The sequence below is a fragment of the Mus caroli genome, unplaced genomic scaffold (assembly GCF_978045245.1).
Source record: "Mus caroli unplaced genomic scaffold, Mus_caroli_1 scaffold_13, whole genome shotgun sequence".
NCBI classification, from domain to species: Eukaryota; Metazoa; Chordata; class Mammalia; order Rodentia; family Muridae; genus Mus; species Mus caroli.
In genome coordinates this window covers 12,435,141-12,452,669 of record NW_028227268.1, presented here as the reverse complement: position 1 = coordinate 12,452,669, position 17,529 = coordinate 12,435,141, and the positions used below count along the sequence as shown (strand labels likewise).

General features: G+C 45.4%; 1 protein-coding gene across 2 annotated transcripts in view; it reads right to left on the bottom strand.

Moving 5' to 3' along the window:
* Fam20a (FAM20A golgi associated secretory pathway pseudokinase) overlaps positions 1-17,529 on the bottom strand; it is a 49,007-nt gene that overhangs the window by 5,035 nt on the left and 26,443 nt on the right. For both annotated transcript variants that reach the window (XM_021176167.3, XM_021176166.3), the window contains exons 2-5: positions 7,219-7,403; positions 6,514-6,564; positions 4,866-4,944; positions 353-445 (exon numbers count right to left, since the gene is read on the bottom strand). In XM_021176167.3, coding sequence (XP_021031826.1) covers positions 353-445; positions 4,866-4,944; positions 6,514-6,564; positions 7,219-7,403 — 408 coding nt within the window. The remainder of the gene's footprint in view (positions 1-352; positions 446-4,865; positions 4,945-6,513; positions 6,565-7,218; positions 7,404-17,529) is intronic.

The window sequence follows — 17,529 nt, the reverse complement described above, 5'->3', positions numbered from 1 at the left end:
AAATGTCCGACAAATGTTTCCTTATAATTGATTCATTTTTCCAGGCATGCCGACATATACCTGGAATCCCAGTATTTGACAAACAGAGACCGAAGGATTAGGAGTTCAAATCTAGCCCCAGTTAGAGATCAAACTGGGCTTCATAATGCTCCTCAGTGAAACATAACAAAACTTAATAAAAATAAAAATATGCACGAATTGCTCATTACTTTAAGTGGCCTTGTGTTTTCAACCTAATAGAATTGGAAGGCGATTGACCCTATGCTGAAGTAGAAGAGATGACAAGTGAATACTGTCACTCTCCAGGGGGCTGGCCCTTGCAGTCAGCGCCATCTTCAGGGACCAGACCTACCTGTCCAGGTGGAAAGCTGCGATCTCAGCATTGTGTCTCTGAAAGTCTATGAAATAGAAGAAGTCCTCAGGCGTCTCCTCTTCTCGCTGCTGTCTGGAAGGAAGGAAGGAGTCACGCCCTGAACTCAGCCTTCTTTGGCAAGCCCTAGGAACGAGCCTGCGTGGTGCTTTTTCATGTGGGTGTAGACGGTGGACCCACAAATTAGGAATGGGCCTCTCCCTTCCTGAGCGAGGAGGAGACATGCAAAGTAGGAAGAAGCAGGCTTTGTATAGGCACTACCAATGGCAAGTTTCCTGCGTTGGGAGCTTTGCAGGAGAGTGGCTGATTTGCCCCCTAAACCAAGGGAAGAAAACCAAGCATCCCTGGGCAGGTGTTAACAGGAGAGAGTGTGCTATTAGAAGTGATGGAGTGGACCTAGATGCTCACTTATGCAAAAAAGGTAAGGCATGGTCAGACTTGGCAATAAAGAGAACTTAATATGATTGAGAACAAGGACTGCAAAGTTACAGGTCTGGGGGAGAAATACAGGTGACAGAACTCTTAGACACTCAGGTGGGGCGTGAAAATGGGTCCAGCCAGAGAGCTAAGGGAGGCCGATATAGACTCTATCGGTCTGGATGGTTCCAGTTTCAAATTGCTAATGGATTCCTGAAGAGCATCGCCCTGTTGAGGAATGTGAAGGTGGGGGTGTGGCGCCATGTTAGGAAAGTGCTTCCTAATCACTGGGGCATCCTGGGCTGACACTGACTTCACTGCTATGCTAATAAATGGGGAAGGATGATGACCTTCGAGTAATTTTATAGTCCAGAGTGTGGACCTGTTCAGAAGACTGGAAAAGCAAACGAAGTCATAAACAGAGGTAGTGCCGTAAACAACCACACAAACAACCAGCTTCCACAACCAAAATAGTAAGGCACACTTTGCCAGAAGGGCACAGGCCAATCCTGAAAAGCCACAGTGAGGCTGCTGGCTTGGATGCAGATTATAGAGATGCAGCCAGGTCTAGCGTAGCTGTCACGCTCAGGGCTGAGGGTGTGGCTGGATGCTGCCTGTCTGTCCCCATTCTACCATGAGAACATCCACTCTCAAATTTTCATATGAGCTATGATAGATATAAACTTGGAAAGTTATTTTTACTTGACACCATCGATTTTTCTATTTTGAGCACTAAGGAGTACCTCTCATATGCAATGTGTCATATATATTACATTTTAAAGTATCACCTTGGAGACAGGGAGATGGCTCAGTGAATTAAGTTGCTTGCCACTTAACCTGATGACCTGAGTTCTGTCCCTGGGTCCCACACAGCGGAAGGAAAGACCTGAGTCCCAAGAGCTGTTTCTGACTTGCATGCGTGTGCTGTAGAATTTGCAACCAGTCTCAAACAAACAAACAAACAAACACTCCAACAAACAGCAAACAAATAAATGTAAACGTATCACCTTAATGTTTAGAATGTATCCTTTCCAAAGATACATTTACATTCTTTCTGCAAAGGAACAAATGCTTTTTACTTTAAATTTCTCAGAGGGAAGGCCCACATATGCTTTTTAAAAGAAGGGAATACATTTTAAATGACACTCTGCTTGAGTTTTGAATTAAATTTCATAGAACTGTAGATGAAACTTTGCGTTGTATGTATGTATACCTACCTACATGTCCTTTATTGCTTTGCTTCCTTCGTCAGTGTTCCTAAGATGGCTGCTCTAACTGGTAGTCTTGTAGGGGAATTAAGTATTTAAACTCTTCAATGGCCAGAACCCCACTGATGGAGCTTTGAGGAGGAGGATGCCAGAGTCACGTGATGCTCATGGCTGTGCATGCTTACTCTGATAGGAAGATGACTGAGCTCGGGAATCTGAGGCCAGCCATGGAAAACCCAGTCTCTTAAAGATAAGACAAAGGCACCTGGCCTTGGGGAAGTAGCTCAATCTCAAGGCAGGGACCCTGATGTTCAGTCAGAACCCAGAACCCACAGTCAAAGAGACACTCGCCTACTTGGTGAGTGCTAGGCCAGTGAGAGGCTCTATCTCAAAGAACAAACTAACCAGAAAAACAAACAAACAAACAAACAAACAAACAAACAAACAAACTGAACCTAAGGAACAATACATAAGGCTGTCCTCTTGCTTTTCCACACATACACACAAGTGTGGAAGTACCTGCAACCATACACACAGACACAGACACAGACACAGACACACACATGCATAGTGCACACACACACACACACACACACACATGCACGCACATGCACACGCACACATGCACACATGCACACAATTTGTTGACTTTAGTGCTCTGTGTTTGGCTATACGATGACGTCCCCTCCTGAAACCGTCCTTAGGAAAAGTAACGTTTTTCCATTCAATTTCTTTTATAGATTAATTTTTCTGATCGAGGCAGATTCATTAGCTTGTGTGGAAGTTATAAGCTTCATTGGCAACTGGATAAGATTGAGAAAAGCCTAGGAAGTCAGCAAAAACACTTCTGGGTGTGCAGAGCCTTTCTAGAGCCAATTAGAGCATATTATGGGGGGCATTTGGGGAGGCAGCGAGAGGAAGAAGGCAGGGGTAGTCACTGGGCCTATAACCTGTTTTCTTTGCCTCCTGGATACTATGGTAAGAACTGCTCTGCTCCAAAATGTCCTCCCTGCCGCAGAGGACTGAGTCCTTTGGCACCTCGCGCCAAAAACGAATCTTTCTTGGGTTAAGTTGTATTTCTTGGGTATTTGGTGACAGCTATGTAGAAGCTAATATGGTGGGAAGACTTCATCTGTGCTGTCCACGAGGCCTGATGGAGTGATCCAAACAGCGAGGGTGACGGGAGAGGAGAGGAAGAAACCGACTCTCGGCTCAACCCTGACACTCAGCCTGACTCCAGGGATGACAAGGACCAGAGCTAAGTACTTTTGGCAACTGATAGCTGAAATGTGTGTATGGGTAACATTTTTAAGTTCATGTATTGTTTTATATGCTGGTTGGGGGGATTTTAAAAAAATCAACAAATATGAACAAATGATATTCAAATGTTTCTTTCGTGTCACTGAATAGTTGTATATTTAAATCGGGTAAACAACTTGGTCTTTGCATTTCTAATGGAGAAAAGTCCCTATCTAAAGGGTTCTGAAGGTTGCTTGGGCCTTGGAATCATGGGAACAAGCCCCACTGAGAGAATGGGGACATTGCAGTTGCTTAAAGTTCCAAAGGGAATCCAGCATGCTGCTCTGCTCTTCTACTTCAAACTTGTCCTTAGAGAGACGCTTTTGTTCCCTGGTTCAGAGACTTGAGACTCGACAGTGTTCCTGTCTCTAGCCTCCACTGTACCCAGTGACCAGGCTATGGAGATTTCTTCTCCATCTGCTGGAGAGTGTGGATCTAAGGTAACATGTACAAACAGCACTGGAAGGCAGAAAACTTGAAAGGAACATGTGATATGGGCAATGGAACCCTTTCTGGGGACATCCTTTCCTATGCATGTCATCCACAAGAGGAACACTTTCGGGGGCCAAGGCCTTACACTCCTCGCTAAGAAAGCCAAACTTGTGGCCTTCAGAGCCACTGGGGGCTAGTGTACACACAACACACACACACACACACACCACTGCACCCATGTACATGTACTTGAAATCTAAAGACAGGCGTTGTTATGAATAAAATATAAACCACTATAAATACATACTTGACTTTATGCCAGCTTTTCTTAGTGTCTAGGTTTCCCACCAAAGCAGGTATTGTCAAGTGAAGTAAACTCTTTGATGTCAAAAAAGAGGATGGATGAGGGCGAGGACCTAGCTGTTTGCTGCAATTCTTGGGCCTGCTGTTTACCGTGGGGAGTCTGGGGTAAGCTGACTTCTCACAGGCTTCACCTCAGTGTAGACACTCTATCAACACTTGGGCTTGTGAGGTTCTTGCGACTGTTGGTGTCCAAAATGCACAATTCATGCAGTGTGTGTAGCATCGATGCTACTGAGGGACCAGGTCAACAGCGAGAGTAGCAGTGGTAGTTTGAATAGGTGTGGCCCTCATAGATTCAAGTGTGAGAATGCATGGCCCATAGTGAGTGACACTATGGACTGTGACCTTGTTGAAGGAAGTGTGTTACTGTGGAGGCAGACCTTGAGGTCTCCTATGCTCAAACTGTGCCCAGTGTGGCTCACAGTCTCCTGCTGCCTGCGGGTCAAGATGTAGAACCCTCAGATCCTCAGGCCCAGGTCTGTTTGCCTTCCACTGTGCTTCCGACCATGATGATAATGGAACAAATTTCTGAAATTGTAAGCCACCCACAGTTAAATGATTTCCTTGATAAGAGTTGCCACAGTCATGGTGCCTGTTCAAAGCAATAAAACCCTAACTAAAACATTAGCTATTACTGTTTTTAATTATTATCATGGTCACCAAGAGAGTTCTACGTGTGGGGCAGATGTAGGTATGAGAGTACTTTTGCTACCTTTTGGTCAAAGCTCCCCTGGGGTTGCCTCCAGGGGTCCCCGTGTGAGGAAGGCTTCACTTACCTCATGGGTTTGAACATGGCTTTCCCGAAGTCCGAGAACCTCAGAACCAATTTCAGGTGGACCCCACTGGGTTTCACAACTGTGAGGGGGTAGAAGGGTGATATCTAAGTTGCAGGCTGGGGCACCACTCAGAAATCCAGCCCTTTTCTGCTACTTGACACCAAAGACTCCAGGCTTTGCAAAGCCTGAGTGGCAAAGTCCACCGTGTCAGGCTAGGATCCATGTGTTCAGAGGGGCCCAGTACAGTCATTCTGTCAGTTTGGGAAGAGGTCAGGTAACTCAGAGTTCCCCAAGTAGACATCACTGAAAACATCCCCAATAGACTATTTTCCTAAACGGACTGGGCCTCACTTCCTTGGGTTTCAATTGTGATCTTATAGGTTCCCACTGTATTGTTCACTGTATAAAGCTCCAGGCTCTCTATGTAAGATTTTACACCTGTGCTAGGTCTAGGAGTCATAAAATTCTCGGTCTTATCTTATTTCACGTTGTGGTGCTAGGAATCAAAATCAGGAATTTTTTGCTTCCTGTTTTAAAACAGTATTTTTGAGTATGTCATTTATGGACCTGAAAATGTGTGAATTTGAAGATTTATCATGATGTTTATGCTTCTCCTTAACCCCTTCTTTCCCTTTCCCTTCCCCCTCCCCCTTCCCCTTCCCCTACCCCTTCCCCTTCCCCCTTCCCTTCCACTGTCTCTCCTCCCCTCTCCCCTACTCTTCTTGCCTTTCATTTCTCTCTGTACCCATTTCCCCCTTCCCTCCCTTCCCTTCCTCTCCCCTCCTCTCCTATCCCCTCCCCTTCTTCTCCTCTTCCCTTTTCCTCCCCTCTCCTCTCCCCCTCCCCTTTCCCCCCCTTTCCTTCCTTTCCTCTCCTCTGCCTTGCTCTGCCCTCTCTCCCTCCCTCTTTGAGACCGGGTCTTACTGTGTAGTTGAGGCTGCCCTTGGCCTTTATATATAGACCAGTTTGGCCTGCAACTCATGATCCTCCTGCCCAAACCTTTCAAATTCTGGGATTACAGGATGTGCCATCTTGTGCATATGTAGAAACTGTGTTCAGCACATCTAGGTAAATAACTGAGACCACTCAGGGCTTCCCTGTTCAGACCTACCTGAAACCAGTTTGCAGCACCCAGAGGGGAGCACTGTTACCTTTCTCTCCTGGATTTTCCATTCTGTCTGACATTTAAGTTTCAACCTTGGTTGCGTGTGAACCACACGAGATATTTTAAAAAGGTTGCCACAGGTCTCCTTCTCTGGAGTTGAGCCCAGACATCTGGAGGCGGAGGCCAGGCAACAGTACTTTCTAAAGCTCCCAGGGGTAAGATGCAGCATCAGGAACCATTGTCCTGTACAATTGCCTCTTGGATCTGAAATCCTACTCCAATCACAGGAGGTTCTATTAACATTCAGATTCTGATTGGGACAGTGGGAGCAGAGACGGATTCTGTGTTTCTAACAAGCTTCCTAATGATGCTGATGCTACTTAGCCCTGCACCACATTTTGATCAACCAGTTGGATGCTCCCCAGAGAGTTCAAGATGCCTTTTACTGTGGGTGGCTGGGGTGGGGGGAGTGTTGTATTCTCAGAGGTTGGTGAGGGAGAGCCCATTCGAGGCTGGCTGTGGGTAGGGAGTCATGTCACTTACTCTGTGAGCAGTCACAGGCCCCTAGCAAGGCTTTTTCATCCTGGCTGTAATCTGCAAAGGAGAAGAGTGATAAGCAGTTCTTGATCCCGAGAGAGCTGACCAAAGATGGACACCCACCTCTGACCCAGACCCACAGGAGGAGGGACTAATATAGCTTGGGAATCACAGCCTTGTGCACCCAGACGGCCATGTTTTAGAGTCCAGGGGTTTTAATCTTCTGCCTGCTCCATCCCACGCTCCCTGCTTTCTAGCCCTTCCCTATATACTCCAGCCATTCTTGGTCTAGCTTTGTCTCTGCTGATAACTTCTCATGCTGCATCTCCTGTCATAGGTGCTTAGAAGCTCAAGCTTGGGGTTAATAGAGCTATGGTTGAATCCTAGCTCCAGCACTGGCTTTGCCCAGCTTGCTGATTCACAACTGTAAATGGCAGTGATGATATTTATGCCAGGATGGCATAAAAAAAAGAAAAAAGCTCCTGGTACAATGGGAACATTCAGCAAACAATGACAACCACCTTCCTTAAAGAGTATAGAACATCTCCTTAGGTCCCTGTGGTGAGATTAAGGCTATGTGATCTTCAAAAGGAATCCAATTTGCTTATCGGCCTTATATAATCATGTATAGGTGGTAACCCTTGACTGGTTCCCAGACCCTGGACCTCTGGGAGAAAGTCAGTCCCTCCTGGCTAAGCCCATGAACCTCACCAGCACTGATGGTGGGGAAGTGTCTCATGTCATGGAGGAGCTTGCTGATGGCAGGGCTGGACCTGGAGTACAGCCCGTGGCTGTTGATCCCCAAGTGGAACTGGACCCAGCTGGCCTCTGGTCGAAACTGCAGCGGGGGATCCAAGGAGGTGAGGTTGAATTGTTCTTTGTATATCTTGTGCCGTCTGGAAGAGCCAGAAGAGAGATTTGGCTGTTGACTTGGTAGGATAGGAATGCAAAGACCACTCTCTACACACTGTGCTCATGCTTTCATCCATTCAGCAGGTGTATAATCATCTATTACGAGCCAGGATTTATGCTGCTTTTAGGATACCACAGGTCGGTGGGTAATTAAACAGCCCCTGCTCCCTCCTTGCCCTCAGAGAGCTTCTAATCTTAATGAGAAAAATTATGTTACACAATTACATACAGACATAAATAAATACTAAGTTACAAACTCAGTGTCACAAGGTTACATACAGACATAAATACAGTGTTGCAAACTGCAGATCCCGTGAAAGAAAAGGCCAACGGTTCAGAGCAGAAGTGGGCGTGTCCTAACTTTGGGACCCTGGCTGCACTTTGCATTTCTTCTCTCAGTATTTTATACCCCAAGGAGCAGTGAGGCAGTGGAGAGAATGCATCCTGTGAGGATAAAGGGGATGGAGGGTGTGGGTCCTGGCATCAGGGGAAAGGATGAAGAATGGGTGTTCTCCGACTGCTCTTTCAACAGATTTTTCTGCAAGGATGAGAGCAGAAACTTACATTTCTGCTTTTACCATCTCAGAAAGTCCTGCTTGGAAGACAAATGGTCTGCCTAGAAAGTACTTAGGGACATATAGGAAAACAACCTTCAAGTTCCAGTATGTTGGGGGCTGATGCTGCTGTGTATAAATTTTGAGTGTGCAAATATTCAGCCCATGGCACTGTGGGCTTTCATGTCCCACCTCTACCCATCTGTGGTGAACGCTAGCTCACGAGGACGGGTCCAACAGCTACTGATTTCTGTTAGTTTAGTCTTAAAAGACAATGAACTTTTTAAAAATTGTTTATTATTTATCTGAGAAATTTATACATGAGCACCAAGTATTTTCACCATGTCCACCTCTCCTCCTCTGCACGAGCGCCTCCAGTGTCCCCCAGTACCTAACTTCTAACTTTCAAATTCATGTCACCATCATCTTCCTCTATAATAGTCTATCTCTCTCTCTCTCTCTCTCTCTCTCTCTCTCTCTCTCTCTCTCTCTCTCTCTCTCTCTCTCCCCCTACTGAATAAATTAGTTTGCACACCTGTACTTGAATGGTGGTGACCATCTCTATGTAAATGCAAGGGGGCGGTGTAGGGGAGGGACACAGCTGCAAAGGCATCTCCCGCAGGAGGACCTAATTGAAGACTACACCAGGCCAGCCAATCAGGAACTGCTGTTTAGAAGAGACGTTTTCTTGGGACCAATGGGGTGGAGGGTATTAAAGGAGCTTGCAGCAGCATTCAGATAAGCTTGCTGCGGTGTTTCTCTCCTGCTCCCGGAGTCTGTTATTGACTCCGTGAGTGCGTGCCACATTACCTCCAACTCCCAAGGGAGGTAGGCTTAAGCAGCAAATAGTTCAGGGCACAGGAAGCACACGTGGGCATGGGCAACCTATCATCTGGAGGCTTGTCCCTGAGTAAAACTAGCTCTCTAGCCCTCTGGTGCGGCCTTGAGTTCCCTTCCTTCATCCACCGTAGCATGCTGATTGGTGTGATCTTCTGAAGGTCTTGTTCTGGTAGCTGTACTGTTGATGGGTGCTGCATCCCTTACCTGTGCAGAAGACACTGCACAACAGTCCTCTTGGTCCTCTGGCTCTTACGATGCCCCCGGAGCCCTCGTCCTTTCTTGAGATGCGTGTTAGAGTTCTTCTTCAGCCAAGTGTGAAGACGAAGCTCAATGATATGTGGAGAATGGATGGATGCTGAGTAAATTTGCATTGTTGACATGAGTACTGCCATGTTATCCCCCCTATCCCTGACAGAGGCAGGCCCTTCCTCGTTTAAGTCTCAGAGGAATGGGAATATCTTCCTGTGGTTCAAATTTGAGTGTTTATGAATGATTGACCAGTGTGTGCAAAAACTAGCACCCTCTGCTTCCTCCTCTGGGATGACTGCTACCTGAGAGTGTTCCCCAACTAACCCACCCAGCCTAGCCAATCCCTCTTTCCTGTACTGTACATAGTAAACTCGCTGAATTTTCTGGTTACATAGCAGGTTCATGCCCTCCCTTGGTGTGATCACAGCCTACCTGATCTCAGCTTTTCTGTGCACACATTTGTCATTTCTTCACTATCTGTTGTTTCTTCATTCCCATGTTGCCCCAGCCCAGGTTTCCAGGACCTAACCATGCAGGATGTGGCAGTGATGCTGGCCAAGAAACTTAGAGTTGGTTACTAAACACCAACCTGTGCTTCCTCTACCTGTAACAAATAACCCCCTAACTGGAAAAGAAGGCCATGGAACAAAGACATTCATTATTACCTTTTATGTTTGTGAGAGTAATATTCTTACATGTATAAGGAGCCCAGAAGAGGTAGTGACAAATTCAATTTCTGTCAGTCATTCAAACTGTCCAGTGTAGCTGACCCTGGACATCTAGGACCTGACCTGGTTGTTCATCTGGGCATGCTCCGATCCAGAAATTAGCCTTTCAGCATCTGGACTTGTTTCTTTCAAAGGCCAGTGTTGGGGGACAAGGTTTCCAATGTGTTGATGTTGGATGAAGGTTTCCTTAGTCCTTTCGGGGAAGTTCTTACACCTGGCGTTGAATATTCGCTCTGACCCCTCTGGGTATCTGCCATCTTTTGTTCTTGACATTTAATTCGCTGTCTGTTTGGTCTTCTGAGGGTTGCTTTTCTACCCAGGGCCAGACTAGGCTGCTTAGCTAGGTTCTGAGTCTTGAAGCTCTGCCATCTTATAAAGATGGTTTCTGCTGACTTTCTAACCATGAGACTGTTACATTAACCTTGTCCTTTGTGTTCTGTTTTCATTTGTGTTTATGACCTTGTGTTGTCCTTGGACATAGCCTGGTAGCATCCCTATCCTGCCTGTACCTTATCCTTCTGTTGATCCTTGGCCGTTAGCGCCTTTTTCCCTGAGCCTCACCTCAGTGGTCATCCCTCAGAGCTTGCTGGCTTTATACTCATGCCTTTGCACAATCTACCATTTTTCCTTCCCACCTGCACTCCATATTTTCTGTTATTCAAACTTAATTGTGAAAATAGCAAACAGGAAAGTGGCAAACAGGATTTGGTGAAGCTGATTTTAGATGGTAACATTTTACCATCATGGCGGAGAACAAGTACAGTGTTCCTGGTGGAGGAGAGAAAAAAAAAAAGCAGAGGATTTGGACCAAAGAAGCAGTTGTAAAAGACATTGTGATGTCATTGTCAAACAATGACCTCAGGGTTAAGAAGAACTCAAAGGAGAGCTGGGATGTAGCTCAGTCCATGGAATGTTTGCTTAGCATGCACGAAGGCCTGGGTTTGGTTTCTAGCACTATATAAATTGGATGTGATGACCCAAATTCCAGGACTCAGGAGGTTGAGGCAGGAGGATCAGAAGTTCAAGGTCATACTCAGCTATAAAGCAAGTTCAAAGGCAGCCTGAGCTTATGTGAAAACCTGCCAATTTATTGTTTTTAAAGGAAGGAAGAAATGTGTGTATGAAGGTGTATGAGATGGCTCAGAGGTTAAACCACTTGCTGAACGAGCAAGATGGCCAGACTTTAGATCCCCAGAATCTGTATAAACACTGGGTGGGTGTGGTGTCTGGTCTGTAATTCCAACGTTGGAAGACAGAGACAAGGGATTCCTGAGGAGAAAGCTGGCTAGGTAGACTCTAGGTATATGAGTGAGCTCTGGGTTTGGGAGAGAGATCCTGTCTCAATAAGATGGGGAATGATCAAGTAAGAGTTCTGACATTACATGTGAAGACAGAGGAGGAGGAGGAAAAGGAGGAGGAGGAGGGGGAGGAGGAAGAACGGGAGAAAGAAGAGAAAGAAGAGAAAGAGCATAGAGGCCCACCTAGCCCAACTCCCCTTTCTCATGTCATTCTTATCGAGTTGTTACCTCTTCATTCTGGAGCAGTGTGCCAGGGAGAGCATCCAGCCATAAGAAGATTAGCTCAACCAATCTGTCCACCTCCCTCAGAAAGCATTTCCAAAATGGAGTCAAAAATCTTATACCTCCCACCAATGAGTTTTATTTTAGGTCCTGAAGTTAGGCAGGGCACACACATTCCTTTCTTACATGATAGACCTTACGATATTCAAAGATAGTGATTGTGCAATCTTGGCATTATTACACGTTCATATTAAGTTTTGCTCCCTCCCCACCATGGTTCTTCCGAGACCAGAGGTTTGGGTCTTTCTATGATCTTAGTTATTGTGATGGACAGGATGTTTCTGCCCCTCCCGCAGTTCACATGTTGAAATTCTGGCCTCCTAAGGGATGCTATTAGAAGGGAGAACCTTTGGAGATGCTTGGGTCTAGAAAGCAGAAACCCGCCTCCTAAATCAGATCAGTGCCCACAAAGATACTCCAGAGAGAGAGCTTTGCTTCCCCTAATGTGCAGTGTGATAGCATGAGGCTAACTGCTTATGAACCAGGAAGAGGGATGCATCAGACATCCAGTGACTGGCATGCCAATCTTGGGAGGTCCAGCCTTTGGCATTAGGGGAAATAAGGTAAATTCTCTTGTTTCCGATCCACTGAGTCAGTCTGTGGTCTTTTGTTATAGTGGTTTAAGCAGACAGAGGTAGGAATGTTTGCTCATCCTCTTCTATTTATGACAACCAGAAGGAAGTGTGAGGCTTTCGCTCTAGATTGCCCAGGGAAGGGGAGAGTGGACCAGTCACTACCCTCATTATAGACATGTCCCTTCCATTATTTCACCCAAAGGCAGAATGCATTTTGAATAAAAAACATATCTTATAGCTCGAAGAAAACATGGGAATGTTTACATGTATAGTATTCTAAAGTTGGCCTCACCCTTTCTGTGACCTCATTCCCGGAGCTGTTCTACGACTCCATGCTTATCCTCATTAGATTAGTTCTAGTGTTGCACAGTGCAGACTATTAATCTCTGTTGAACCCCCACCCACCCCCGCCATTGTGATCATGCAGTGTTCCGTGGTACCATTGAATGGAACACAATTGCTCAGCTCTCTCTGCTATGTCACTATGACCCTTAAAAGCAGAGGTCTTCCTCTGTTTGGTAGCAAATCGAAATGGCAGGAAGAAAACAAAGCATTAGGAAGAGCTGAACCAGTGTGGTTGGCTCTGAAGGTGGAACAGGTCAAGGGCAAGGACCACCAACCTATATCATAAGACTGTTTCCTGGCTGATGGCTGAGTGTGGGAAGCCACATGTGCCGTTGCAGAGTGGCGCAGGCTACTGCTGGCCACCACGCATAAGTTTGGGCAAACAACCAATGCTTACTTATGCAGTAAAGTTTTTCACCAAAACACTGCCTGGCCCGGGCATGATAATGAGGCTCTGCAAAGTACTGAGAGAATAACCAATCAGATGTGAGACATGCAAATGAGGTATGATAATGAGGTACTGAGAGAATAACCAATCATATGTGAGACATGCAAATGAGGTATGTTAATGAGGTACTGTGAGATACTGAGAGAGAGTAGCCAATCAGATGAGGAACATGCAAATGAGGCATAGTGCATAACCAATCCGGGTGTGAGACACACCTCTCCTAGGCCTATATAAGCAGCACCAGTTCTGGGCTCGGGGTCTCTTCGCCTCTACAATCAAGCTCTCCCAATAAACGTGTGCAGAAGGATCCTGTTGCAGGCCAGTCCAGCGCGCGCAAGAGCTGAGTAAGGAACAGAATCTACCAACAATACACGAAGGTGCTCCAAAGGAGACCTCTTAGCCAGACAGATAGTTGATCTTGATTGTAATCTTGTGAGAGATGAAGTCATGTCCCCCTAGACCTCTGACCTTCAGAACAAAATGCGTGCTGCTTAGCTCTAAGCTTAAGGTAGTTTATACAGACTAGTAGAAAATGATACATACTCTGTTCACAAAGAGGTTGAAAAGCCACACACTATTAATTTATGCATACATTTCGATTTATTTAAAAAAATAAATCCTAGAGCTCAGGAAGCAGAGGGTGGCAGATTGCAGTAAGTTCAGGGTCAGCCTGGTCTATGTAGTGAGTTAAAAGGCATCTGAGGCTACAAATAGGGGTCATGTTTCAAAAAATAAAACAAAACAAAAATAGACTTTAAACTTCTTTGCCCCTCTCTCTTCATTTCTCTTTCCTGTTTGTATCTGCCTGTCTGTCTGTCCACATCCGTCTGACTGTCTACCTACCTACCTACCTATCATCTGTCTATCTATCTATCTATCTATCTATCTATCTATCTATCTATCTATCTATCTATCATTTATCTATCTATCTACATACCTACCTATCATATCAGGGCATCCCTGCATTTGATATTCTCCTCCTTCAGCTTCTCGAATGCTGTGAATATAAGATTGTACCACCATACCTGATCTAATATTTTTTCTTAAATGTAGATGACTTGATTAATGTTTCAGACTATTCCTTTTTGTCCCTAAAATGGTTAACTAGCTTTTGGATAGACTTCTTTGAATTCTCTGGGGTCACTGGGCAGGAGACATGTAAACTTTATAACAATCACAGAGAGGATAGACTGACTTGTATGCCCAAAACAAATGTGTACTCAGAAGCAAAGCATTCTCAAGCTGGGCAGGCAGCAGAAATGAGCAAAGAATGTAGGCCGAAGGCATCAAGGAACCATGAGGAGTTTGTCAATCAGAGAGGAGCCTCCCCAGAGAAAAAGGAGCAGCAGCTTTCACTTTTAGCTCAATGCTGTTTGGAACTGACACTGCTCATCAATCAAATGTTTGTTGAGAACTAGATATTGATCTATATTTTGGAACTAGAGCTGCACGCAAAATAAGTGGTTTTATTTTTTTCTCACGGAGCATCTTTCAGGCATGTAATTTATTCTGAGTTTTTCCAAAGGAAGCTAGAAATCCAGATTGTTATCCCAACTAAGCATCTCCTTTTAAAAAGAAAGGAAAAATATGTTGGTTTGGATTAAACACCATCTCATGGGAGGCCAAACAAGTTCACAGTCATTGCAAGTTTGCTGCCCTATTGGAGAACAAGCCTTATCAGTGTGAAACGATATTAAAAGCCCACCCTCCACCACGCTGATTTGACATGCTGGGGAAAGTCTACAAATGAGGAGACAAGACAATGAAGCATTCTTATTATTTAAGACATTGATCCCAAGAGCAGAAAAAATGGCAGCTTCATCTTTTTTTTTTCTTTCTCTTTTTATCACAAGATCAAGGCCCTGGTTAGCCTTGAGCTTGGGATAGAGGAACCCAGTCTGGTTCCATCTCTGAAGCTCAGCCACAGACCAGTGAATCCCTCCTCTCTTTCCCTCCCCAACAAAGGGTCAACATGTACTTTTATAATTACTAAAAGTGACCAATATTAAAGTTTTCTAGACATAGCATTTTATAGAAATCAAGGGAGAGGGCAAATTGTTGACCAGGTCTCTAGCCAACTTTTCCTTTATTAACATTTTATTTTTAGGGAGGGAAAAAAAAAAGAAAAAAGAAAATAAAACCCCAAATCTGGCAGGCTCTCGTTCCCAGGACTCTTTGGAAGCTACAGCTGTGTAATTGCTAGACTCTCTTGGGAGTTTGCTGGAAGGAGTGGGAGGTGGCCAGCCAAGTCAATCTCCCTGAACCAGAGCAGCACAGAACAGGGGTGAGGAGGAGGAGGATGAGGAGGAGGAGGAGGAGGAGGAGGAGGAGGAGGAGAAGAAACGGTTTTCCTGGCCCAGCTGGGTTTGGGGATGAGGTAGCATTTTCTTAAGTGATGGCAAATAGATTATAGCTACAGACAAAGTTGCTAGGGGACACAGCATCCAGACTGGAACACCCATGAATGGCAAATTGGGTGCATCCTTAGTTTACACTGCGTCTACACAGTTCACTGTCAGGTGAGGGATCCAGGCTTCTCTGGCTGGCCATGCTGGTCCTTGCCAGAGATGGAGTCCCATTTTTCTTGGGGGGCGGGGGGGGGGAGATACTGCTGTTCAGGAGGAAGACAGGATGCTGCTGTGATGTCCTCCTCTGTGAATATTTTAAGCGATCGATGGAGGTAAAGCTGCAAAGAGAAATCTACTTCTTGGGGAGGCTTAGCTTGAGCGCTCTCTGCTTCTGAGTAGCCAGCCAGTGGGTAGGCACGCTGGAGGGATGGCTTAGACAGGTAACATGGAGTTGGCCAACACTCAACCACGGTCCAAGTATTTACACCACGGCAATTGACAAACGTTACAAGTTAGAGCATTTTCACCCTCAGAGAAGCCGGCTGCCCAGATCTAGCCTGTCTGAAGGTGGTTGGGTGCTTACAAAAATAAAAATGGTAAATATACAGAAAATCTATTTGCTTTTCCAACCCTGCTTATCAGGCTTTGGGGGAGGGGGAAGCAAAATTCTAACAGAGTCGCTCAACAGGGCAGCAGTAAATAAGAGGGCTTGTATTGTAGCTGGGTATGACATAGCTAAGCTGACCAGATAAGAGAAATGGCAGGGCTTGGGGAAAACGATAAAGCTGGCTTTGGCAGGTTCCCATGGTCACCGATAAGACCTTCCTGAGGAATACATGCAAGGTACATGGCCCTCTTACTTATTCTTGCATCTAAGGCATTTAATTGCAACAGATTAAGTTATGCATAAGGATAGATTCTAAAAGGAGCCTCTACCTATTCCAGGAAGGGACCATCCCAGACCACCTTATAGACAAGGAGCCCTATATGAGGTAACTGAGGAAGACTGTAGGGTGTCTTGGTAACTGTGTTTCCCGATGATCAGGATATCCCTTTATGGCTAAACATCCTTGAAGCTGCAGATACATCAGAAACTAAGGTGCCAGGGCATCCTCCCATACCTGTGTATTAGTGAGGTCTGCATCCTCAGAGGACATAGGCGACAAGATAACATCCCTTGCTTTGTGGTTTTGCATAGCGGTTCTTTCGTGTCGATCACAGGAAGAAACACCCTACAAGGGAGATCCAGTCCACCATGATTTTGAAAAGAAGCCACGCTGTTTAAGCAGCCATGATGTCAGATGTAACATGGCAGAGAAGCAGCCTCATGGTGGTGGTGGTGGGGGCTTTGGAGGGAGGGTTTAAGGAAGCCCAAAGTACCAGAGGAAGCAGACTTAGAGCTTGCATCCGAAAGAATATCACTCAGTTTTAAATGGTTATATAAAACCCTGTTCATAAAGGATGGAGATCTGTGTAGCAGGGTGTAAGATCACAAGAGTACTCCTGATTTTGAAGCTAACTTTAGTTGGAAGGGAAAAAGTACTCAGCATGGAATTGAAGCACCAAGCACTAAACACTCTGCATAAGGTTTCTGCCCGCATCAATAAAATACCTTAGTTACAAGTCCCATGACCTCGAGCTGGAAAAGCCACCCTGTGCTCCTTTCTCTAGGCGGAGATGAAGTTCCCATGAAACATGCTCCCCCAAAAGCACAGCATCCCTTTTGGGTAAAAAGCACTGTAAAATGTTGGATTTTTTTTTCTTTTTTTTTACTGACTTAGTTTTGAATCGAAAACATGTTGACATAATTCAGAACTTTAAATCTCAGAGATTTCTTCGCATTCCTGTTCCCCGGAGGCAAATGATGTTGCCCAGTTATTGTACAGTTTTTCATCTTTATTTCTAAATATGTGGGGCTATAAGATCTACACAAAGCATTCGTTCTTCTCACCAAAAGACCTTGGCAATTTTTCAATTCCATATAGAGAAGTCTATCTTTTTTTTTTCTTTTCTTTTTTTTTTTGGAGATAGGGCCTTGCTGTAATAGTCAAGGTAGGGCTGGAAGGTACAGCCTTCTGCTTAGACCTCCTGAGTGCTGTAATTACAGGCATACACCATGGCCCCCGACTTCTCTATTTAGAATATTTTTTTTAAGACTAGGTTACAGTCTAGTGTGTGCAAATCATGTAATTAACCTGCAGCGGTGTGCTGGTTAGTGTTAAATACCAACTCGCCACAGCCTAGAATTATCCGGGAAGAGAGTCTCTACGGAGGAGTGCTCAGGGTCAGGTTGGCCTGTGGACATGTCTATGGGGGTTTGTCTTGATTGTTAATTGAGGTGGGAGGACCACCCTTACTGTGGGCGTGGCCATTTCATTGGGTTGGACCCTGCATTGTCTAAGACTAGAGAAAGGTGGCTAAGAGCTAAGCAAGGAAGCAGGCA